The sequence below is a fragment of the Girardinichthys multiradiatus genome, chromosome Y, assembly GCF_021462225.1.
Source record: "Girardinichthys multiradiatus isolate DD_20200921_A chromosome Y, DD_fGirMul_XY1, whole genome shotgun sequence".
Classification (NCBI taxonomy): Eukaryota; Metazoa; Chordata; class Actinopteri; order Cyprinodontiformes; family Goodeidae; genus Girardinichthys; species Girardinichthys multiradiatus.
The window spans coordinates 20,634,330-20,644,335 of NC_061818.1; the positions used below are offsets into that span (position 1 = coordinate 20,634,330).

The 10,006-nt window shown below is 40.3% G+C and overlaps 1 protein-coding gene across 2 annotated transcripts; it reads right to left on the minus strand.

Moving 5' to 3' along the window:
* Positions 1-11: 11 nt before the first annotated feature.
* Positions 12-9,448, minus strand: LOC124863767 (aminoacyl tRNA synthase complex-interacting multifunctional protein 2-like). 2 transcript variants are annotated; one of them, XM_047358237.1, is made up of 4 exons: positions 9,216-9,448; positions 5,763-5,981; positions 5,248-5,482; positions 12-802 (listed from the first exon to the last, which is right to left on the minus strand). In XM_047358237.1, the coding sequence occupies exons 1-4, from the start codon at positions 9,339-9,341 to the stop codon at positions 414-416; spliced, it is 969 nt and encodes a 322-aa protein (XP_047214193.1). In that variant the 5' UTR covers positions 9,342-9,448; the 3' UTR covers positions 12-413. The 2 variants fall into 2 exon arrangements, with proteins under 2 accessions (XP_047214193.1, XP_047214194.1); XM_047358238.1 differs by having other exon boundaries at positions 9,327-9,425.
* Between the last annotated feature and the right edge of the window lie 558 nt (positions 9,449-10,006).

The following is a 10,006-nucleotide window of genomic DNA, read 5'->3' on the forward strand; positions in this document are numbered from 1 at the left end:
CCAAAGTCTGATCCAACTTGAAGTTCTTTAATGTTTTAAGAAAAACAAACGGTATCACTTGTGAAAAGACCTAGTCACACCCGACAATAACACACATTTCGAACTGGATAATGTTAGGCACAAAGTTGGAGAAAGGTGTGCTGTCAGCATGTTCGTCTTATAACCTCCGTCGGTAATTTATCACCAAGCACTTGTCTACGTAGTCCTCTCATGCTCCCCCACCCGTTTTATAAAAGCAGCATGGCAGAAATAAATACTTTTACACGACGTTACCCACTGAGTCTGTCTGTGCAGTTACAATAATACAAGGTGGGAAAGGATTAGAAGGCGTTCGAGACAAAGCTGAAATAATTCTTTATTCTAATGCCCCTCTATCACGTTGCCTCTGGTTTCTGGCCCTAAGACAGTCCTGGTCACTTTAGGAGGAGCTTGGCAGGGCCAAAGTGGCCAAGGTTCTCGCAAGACTTCATCCAGCCTTGAACGTTAGCAGCAATGGAGGATGCTGAGCCGTTCTGCAACAAACAGCAGTAGCAGGCGATATCAGCCAGGGAGAACTCCGGTCCGGACACCCAGGGTCCGGGACCCAGAGCGGAGTTGAGGGCCCGAAGGACAGCAGCTCGCTCCTTGGTGCTGCCGTCTGCCAGCTGGTAGAATCCCGTGTCCACCCAGCTGTCTACCAGCGTGGCCAGAGCAGTGTCACTGGGATAGGGAGCAAGTAGCTTGAAGAGAAAGCGTGCCGCATTGGCCTCGCCTTCAATGGGACACATGTTGCAGATGTTGAACTTCATTTCCAGTTTAGGAACTGCGAACGAGCAAGAGAAAAATATACAAACCAGTCTCAATAAATCAGATTATCAACAAGAAGTTAATTATTTCAGTAATTCAATTAAAAAAGAAAGTAATACAGGTCCTTCTCAAAAAATTAGCATATTGTGATAAAGTTCATTATTTTCTATAATGTAATGATGAAAATTTAACATTCATATATTTTAGATTCATTGCACACTAACTGAAATATTTCAGGTCTTTTATTGTCTTAATACGGATGATTTTGGCATACAGCTCATGAAAACCCAAAATTCCTATCTCACAAAATTAGCATATTTCATCCGACCAATAAAAGAAAAGTGTTTTTAATACAAAAAACATCAACCTTCAAATAATCATGTACAGTTATGCACTCAATACTTGGTCGGGAATCCTTTGGCAGAAATGACTGCTTCAATGCGGCGTGGCATGGAGGCAATCAGCCTGTGGCACTGCTGAGGTCTTATGGAGGCCCAGGATGCTTCGATAGCGGCCTTTAGCTCATCCAGAGTGTTGGGTCTTGAGTCTCTCAACGTTCTCTTCACAATATCCCACAGATTCTCTATGGGGTTCAGGTCAGGAGAGTTGGCAGGCCAATTGAGCACAGTGATACCATGGTCAGTAAACCATTTACCAGTGGTTTTGGCACTGTGAGCAGGTGCCAGGTCGTGCTGAAAAATGAAATCTTCATCTCCATAAAGCTTTTCAGCAGATGGAAGCATGAAGTGCTCCAAAATCTCCTGATAGCTAGCTGCATTGACCCTGCCCTTGATAAAACACAGTGGACCAACACCAGCAGCTGACACGGCACCCCAGACCATCACTGACTGTGGGTACTTGACACTGGACGTCTGGCATTTTGGCATTTCCTTCTCCCCAGTCTTCCTCCAGACTCTGGCACCTTGATTTCCGAATGACATGCAGAATTTGCTTTCATCCGAAAAAAGTACTTTGGACCACTGAGCAACAGTCCAGTGCTGCTTCTCTGTAGCCCAGGTCTGGGGAATGCGGCACCTGTAGCCCATTTCCTGCACACGCCTGTGCACGGTGGCTCTGGATGTTTCTACTCCAGACTCAGTCCACTGCTTCCGCAGGTCCCCCAAGGTCTGGAATCGACCCTTCTCCACAATCTTCCTCAGGGTCCGGTCACCTCTTCTCGTTGTGCAGCGTTTTCTGCCACACTTTTTCCTTCCCACAGACTTCCCACTGAGGTGCCTTGATACAGCACTCTGGGAACAGCCTATTTGTTCAGAAATTTCTTTCTGTGTCTTACCCTCTTGCTTGAGGGTGTCAATAGTGACCTTCTGGACAGCAGTCAGGTCGGCAGTCTTACCCATGATTGGGGTTTTGAGTGATGAACCAGGCTGGGAGTTTTAAAGGCCTCAGGAATCTTTTGCAGGTGTTTAGAGTTAACTCGTTGATTCAGATGATTATGTTCATAGCTCGTTTAGAGACCCTTTTAATAATATGCTAATTTTGTGAGATAGGAATTTTGGGTTTTCATGAGCTGTATGCCAAAATCATCCGTATTAAGACAATAAAAGACCTGAAATATTTCAGTTAGTGTGCAATGAATCTAAAATATATGAATGTTCAATTTTCATCATGACATTATGGAAAATAATGAACTTTATCACAATATGCTAATTTTTTGAGAAGGACCTGTATAGACTCATTACAGAGTGATATATTACAAGAGTTTAATTGTTAATGTTGATAAGAGCTTACAGTTAATTAAAATTCACATATGAATTCAATATTTGTAGGGGCTCCTTTAGCATGAATTACAGCATAGGTGCAGCATGGCATAGAGATCAGTCTGTGGCTCTTCTGAGAGCATAATAAATCCCAGGTTACTCAAGCTGGTGCCTGTGCACATTTTTTTCCCCAACCACACTTTTTCCTTCAATTTAACTTTCCATTAATATGCCTGGACAAAGCCATCTGAATAGCCAGCTACCTTAGCAATGACTCCTGGTTGTTAATCAGTCTTACGGAGAGTGTCGATGACAGTCAGACAACTGAAGTCAACAGTCTTCTCCTGGTCTTATTTAATATTCTGTCTAAAAAACTGAATCTGGGTTTTTTATTACCAATCAGAATTAGCAGAAATACAACACCTGAAATGCATCAGTGAGTAATAAATGTATTCATGTTTTGGATAGATTAATAATTAAAAAGTGCTGTGTTCTGATCAACTTCTGTTAGCAAATCCCTTTCCAACAGCTGGAAAGAACAACCCTAACAACAGTATCATAAAGCTGAACATAACCAGACACTTACGGGTAATAAACAGGCTGTAAAATAACATTGTATATTTTTTTTGTTTTTCATTCCACTGCTTTCAGGTAGATTTGTTCCTATTAATTACAACCATTGATCAAATAAAGCCCCACCTCTTAATCACACCTCCAAGCAGCTAAACACCTACTTGAAAGCGCTCATCTTATTATTTCTTGTAATTACTTTGACCTGGTAAATAGTATGGTAATTAAGTTTTATAATATCAGACAAGCTGAGCAGCAATCTGCCCACATGTTTCTTATGAAATTACATCCAAATTAAACAGTATTGTTGTGCATTAAGCCTGTATGGTTCAGCAGAGACCTGTGGTATGAAACACTGTTTCACTCATTTATTTTACTTATGTTTTAGACATTTGTGCTCTAATGTTTGAACATAAATGCAGAAAAAGTTCAAATGTGATGGACTACACAGGTTGCTGCCAGCTGATTTACATTAACTCCATTTTAAGGAAATCCATTTTCCATCATAAGTGAACGTGTAAAAGGAAACCTGCAGATTTTATTCTTAAACGCTAAACTAACAAACTATAAAACCGAAAAGATGTCAACTAGGTCTGACCTACATTGATGGTTTATATGTTACAGTCATCCATTCTGTTGCTATTTTGGTGGGTAGTCACCAAAATGCAATCACTACAGCTGAAGTACCTTCCAGAAATATTCAGAGGCTTCAGAAATTTCCACAATGTCACCTTACAACCACCAACTTTAAGGGATCTTATTAGGATTTTATGTAATGGACCAATGCAGAAGCACATAATTGTGAGGATGAAGGAACATCTAGACTCTGAAACACTGAAACTAATTTTTTTTGGTAAATTAATTCTTGCTACTCAATTAGATTTAGATCTGGACTTTGACTTGGCCATTTTAACACATGAAAATGCTTTGATGTAAACTTGCATTGTAGCTCTAGCTGTATTAGAGTGGTTGTCCTGCTGGAAGGTGAACCTTCATGCAGTCTTCAATAAAAGCCAGATTTGTGGAATGTATGTGTAAAAGTTGTCCTGTTGACAGATTCTCCCATCTGACCTATAGATATCTGCAGCTCCTCCAGAGATACCATGGGCCTCTTGGCTGCAGGGCACTGTAAATACTCCAAGATCCTAAGTTTCACATTGCAGAGAAATGTTGACGGCTGCTGGGAAATTAGCATTTGCCATTCATCATATGTGAAAACCCTACAGACTTGATTTGACGCATTGGTAGTCTCTGACCCAATATCTGGCATGCTTAATATAATGAAGGTGTCGGTGCAGGTTATTGACTGAAATGGCAGGAGCAGTAGCAGCTAATAACAAGAAATGACAAGAATACTACAGCAAACAAATATAAAGGAAGCATAGTGGAGAGTATATAAAGCATCTTCTGCTTGGACCCAGAAAACTGTTTCATATGTCCAATATTACAGCCTCAGGAGTGTAAACACATGTAAACAAAACAGATGAAATCATAAGGAGCTACTTGGATGAAAGTGTAACCACAAGAAAAATGTGTGTGTATGAGAACTGCTTATAAAAAAAAAAATCATAATCCAGGGGCCACAGCTTGTAAAAGTCTTCAACACGGACGATGTCCCACAAACAGCTTTTGAGCGATGCCAGGCGAGATAGCTCTGAATCATCTGGCTATTTGGACAAAATTCTAAAATATTTATCGTGATAATAATTTTCAATTTCAGCCAGAAAGTAGAAAAACAATATATTGCAACGCAAAGTAATGACAATCCAATTTAGATTAGAGCTTCACAAAATCTCTACAAAGTGCATTTCTGCAAGAGCTGCACAATATATCGCAGTCGTCATTGCAATATTAACGTGTGCAAAATGGCAATCCAAAAGGACTCTAAAAGTACTTCTTAGATGCAATATTTGTTAGGACATGCCAATAATATATTTCGCAGGTTGGGAGGACTTTCACTGCCATCAATGCCAACACCTGATGCTTACCTTTAGTGGCTGAGAAGCTCACAAAACCATAGATTAATGTCAATAGTTATTGTAATCACAATATTTAGCAAGAGCATCCCAATTAATGTTGTGCAGTCCTCATCTCTACCCCAATAAAATAACAATCTTCTAGTCTGAACTTAGCTTAACATAACCATCATGCACGTGTGTCAGTGGCCCCTTACCATCCTTCCATATGAGTGTGAAGCCCAGCTGGAACATATGGCGAGCATAGCTGTCTGCGTGTTTGGGACCAAGGCAGGACAAGAGCTGTGGCGGCACACTGCTTACTGAAGAGTGGACGTGGACAGTAGAGAGCACCCTGTAGTGCTGACAGAGCAGGCCATGGAGAACCAGCAGGGTGAGGGGTGGCTGCGCAGGGTTTGCATTTATGACGATGTCACGGAGAGCCCCCAGGTCCTTATTGCACATGAAGAATAGTAAGTTAATTTCTCCATTACAGGTAAACCTTTACAGCTTCCACAAATGGGAAGAAGTCTGTCCCCACCGTCCAATATACCAAGACTACTTCCAATAAAGCTACAGTGAGCTTTCATCTCTCTACTATTAGGTAGTAAAGACTTTACAATTTCTCCAGAAAAAGCCACAATGGCACATATATTATTACATGGATTTCAAAGCTGATACAGTAATATGCTTTTGGTTAGCTAACATATACAAACATGCATTGCTTCCTTACCTCCCCCAGGAGTGCATCCAGGTTTGTGGTTCCTTTAAAGATGGCACAGCTGGAGCTTTGTGAGGAGAGGCTGCTGCTGACCGTCACATCCAGATCTGCATCTGGGGTCGTCACGGTCTTGGCGAGGCCTTCCACGGCTGCTTTCAGCTCGTACAGCTTTCTCAGGATTTCATCCTGACGGGCCTCCAAAGCCTTGACTGCTGGGTCCACGTCACCATTCTGGAAAGGTGGAAAGACGTAATTTAGCTTTGCAAAGCTGAATCTGCTGCAAAAGACATTTAGACAATAAATCTCCATGCCAACTAACAGTAAGTGCAAAACCATAAATAGAATAATGTTCCATGCTCTTCTAAAACTTTTCTGATTTCAGAAGGGCTTAAATTTAGGAATATGTGAAGCAGATTAATAATAGCCATTAAGCACAGACAGGTAATTAAGATGGTTCCAGGGGAACACTCAGTAGCAAGGATTCTTAGCATGAGTCTCTGCATTGAAAAAAATGAATGGGGGTGAATGGTGACTTAAAAAAAAATAATGCATTTCAATCTTGTAGTATCCATTATAGGAAGTATCATTAAGGGGGAATCTTTAGATGCTACACATTTGCTGGACAGAAAGAAAAGCCTCATCTCAAATCTAACCCTTACATCAGGCATGTCGAAACAATTTTAGGACAAAAAGATTCTTAAGACCACTAAACATCAGCTAACTATTAATAAGAAGTGGTTTTATCCTGTGTTGGCATGTTAAATTTGACACCGTTTGCCCCCTTATTCAGCGAAGATGAAACTAACTGCAAAAACATGACAGTTTAAAGAAAATTATAATAAAGTATCGTATTTAACATACTGTTACATCACTAAATGTTATTTTGTCCTTCAAAAGTAAGTGTGCAAAATGCATTCAGCCAGGCAGCATTTACTTTAACAACATTGTCTACTGTCAGCTGCCTTATATAAGCTGCCTGGACAAAAATATGCTTTTAGAACAAGCAGAATTTGGTGCAATGTTTCAAAAACAATTTAAAAACAATGCCAAAACATTTTAGGATTATAAAATCAAGGAAAAAAAAAAAACATTTTACTGTCAGAAGAACCTGTTCACTATATTCTGTAAGTTAGCTGCTCTCCCTTATTAAATGCCTTTTGTGGCTAAACCTGAACTAAACCAAGTGCAAATAAAACTGTTTGTTTTTAATGATGCAGGATTGATTTTAGGAAGGTATACTGCCAACGCTTCTCCGGACTGCCTCCCGATTAACCCCTATAAGCTAGCAGAGAAGACATGATGGGTGCTTTTAATCCTTTAATGGGTTTCAACGTTGGAACTAGGAACAGGTATTTCTGTGCTCATGAAAGTACATGACTTTCTTTTTCTGCGTGTCTCTAGAACATGATGTGTATTATACATTGCTAAACAAGACATATTTTGTTAACAAAGCTAAATGTTACGTGGATTCTTGAAGGCTAACGAGTTGTTTTACACCTGGGGCATTCTAACTGTCACTATAAAACATCAGATTTAAACCAACCATTTAAGTAAACCCTGATCGCAATTATGACCATAGCACACATCCCTTCAGGGATTTACTTTTGACAAGGACAAATCTAAACCAGCAGTTATATCTTTTTTGCTAGATGCAGAGAAAAATCTGATCTTTTTGACACAGCGATACGTTTTCACTGACCAAAGGATGTGTTCTTTAGCCATGACGGGATGCTCGCCTTATTGGATTTAATGAATTTTGCAAGATAGACTTTTGGCTGCCCTTCATGGTGATAATTTCTTAAAGTGTTTAGTTAAATCCAGGTAGTGACCTTTTTCATATATTATTTGAAAAAGTTAACTTAAAAGACATGAAATCACAAGTAAGTGTTTGCATCACAACAATAGGAGCTAAATAGACACTTTCTCCTGATTATTTCTGCAATTTTAGTCACAAAAAAGGCTGTCTGGTAATCATTTTGTTTAAAATGATAATATAATACTGCAATCTACAGGGGTTGGACAATGAAACTGAAACACCTGGTTTTAGACCACAATAATTTATTAGTATGGTGTAGGGCCTCCTTTTGCAGCCAATGCAGCGTCAATTCGTCTTGGGAATGTCATATACAAGTCCTGCACAGTGGTCAGAGTGATTTTAAGCCATTCTTCTTGCAGGATAGTGACCAGGTCACTACGTGATACTGGTGGAGGAAAACGTTTCCTGACTCGCTCCTCCAAAACACCCCAAAGTGGCTCAATAATATTTAGATCTGGTGACTGTGCAGGCCATGGGAGATGTTCAACTTCACTTTCATGTTCATCAAACCAATCTTTCACCAGTCTTGCTGTGTGTATTGGTGCATTGTCATCCTGATACACGGCACCGCCTTCAGGATACATTGTTTGAACCATTGGATCCACATGTTCCTCAAGAATGGTTCGGTAGTCCTTGGCAGTGACGCGCCCATCTGGCACAAGTATTGTGCCGAGGGAATGCCATGATATGGCAGCCCAAACCATCACTGATCCACTCCCATGCTTCACTCTGGGCATGCAACAGTCTGGGTGGTACACTTCTTTGGGGCTTCTCCACACCGTAACTCTCCTGGATGTGGGGAAAACAGTAAAGGTGGACTCATCAGAGAACAATACATGTTTCACATTGTCCACAGCCCAAGATTTGCGCTCCTTGCACCATTGAAACCGACGTTTGGCATTGGCATGAGTGACCAAAGGTTTGGCTATAGCAGCCCGGCCGTGTATATTGACCCTGTGGAGCTCCCGACGGACAGTTCTGGTGGAAACAGGAGAGTTGAGGTGAACATTTAATTCTGCGGTGATTTGGGCAGCCGTGGTTTTATGTTTTTTGGATACAATCCGGGTTAGCACCTGAACATCCCTTTCAGACAGCTTCCTCTTGCGTCCACAGTTAATCCTGTTGGATGTGGTTCGTCCTTCTTCGTGGTATGCTGACATTACCCTGGATACCGTGGCTCTTGATACATCACAAAGACTTGCTGTCTTGGTCACAGATGCGCCAGCAAGACGTGCACCAACAATTTGTCCTCTATTGAACTCTGGTATGTCACCCATAATGTTGTGTGTATTTCAATATTCTGAACAAAACTGTGCTCTTACCCTGCTAATTGAACCTTCACACTCTGCTCTTACTGGTGCAATGTACAATCAATGAAGACTGGTTACCAGGCTGGTCCAATTTAGCCATGAAACCTCCCACACTAAAATGACAGGTGTTTCAGTTTCATTGTCCAACCCCTGTAGATCACAGTGAAGACCAGTGCAGAACTGGTTGCATCGGCCAGAAAGCTAACGTGGCTAAAGATAAACACACTTGGATGAACAAATATCAAAACAAAACGAGAAACAAAAAAACAGCACAAGATAATAACTGAGGATGCGAGCTGTAAATTCTGACATCCTGAAATTAAACCAGTCAGCGGTTACCTGAAGCGCATGGTCCGAGCTGCAGCTGTTCCCTTGCCTCGTGTGGATATTTGGTAACTTGTACATGCAGGTGGGCAAATCAATCTTTATGTCCGAACATACGGGCTTTACCTGGTACATGGACATAGCGACGGACACTCGGAGCGGTGTCGGGGACAAGGAGTTAAAACACAAAGCAAAGACGTCCTCTGAAGAGGTGTGATGTTGCTAACGGCTAAACCGGAAAGAGAGGCCACGGTGTCGTCACATCCGGGGGGACAAACTTAAGACTGACAAATATGTATATATTTTTTTCTTTTTAACTGTATTAATTAGTCGATTAATTAAATTTGAAAAGCCTGCAATTTTTTTGTGACAGCATTTTTCTCCCCACATAAGCAATACTATTTTTAATGTCATCGGGTTTGGTTCTAAAAACTTCTTGCAATTTAAAAACATTAAATATCTTTACTATAGTGTTTAAAACATTTTTAATTTATGTTTTTTCAGCGTCAATTTCTGTTCCCAACATTTTTATTTTTTACCTATTAGTAGAGTGATAAAACCAGAATTTGGATTGCATGCATCTTTACTCATATTGATTTGTTTTGGGGGGTTAACAGAAATATTATTTTCAGAACAAATTGAGATTAAGAAGTAGATTAAGAGTAGCATTACTTCAAAATATATAACTCAAATAAAAAGCATAGTCAATAAAAAGTGGTCATTAAAAAAATTATTCAAGTAATACTTTAAACGATTTTTTTGAATAAGTTTATTATATGAAAAGCAAGCAGTGTTTCAGATTGTTT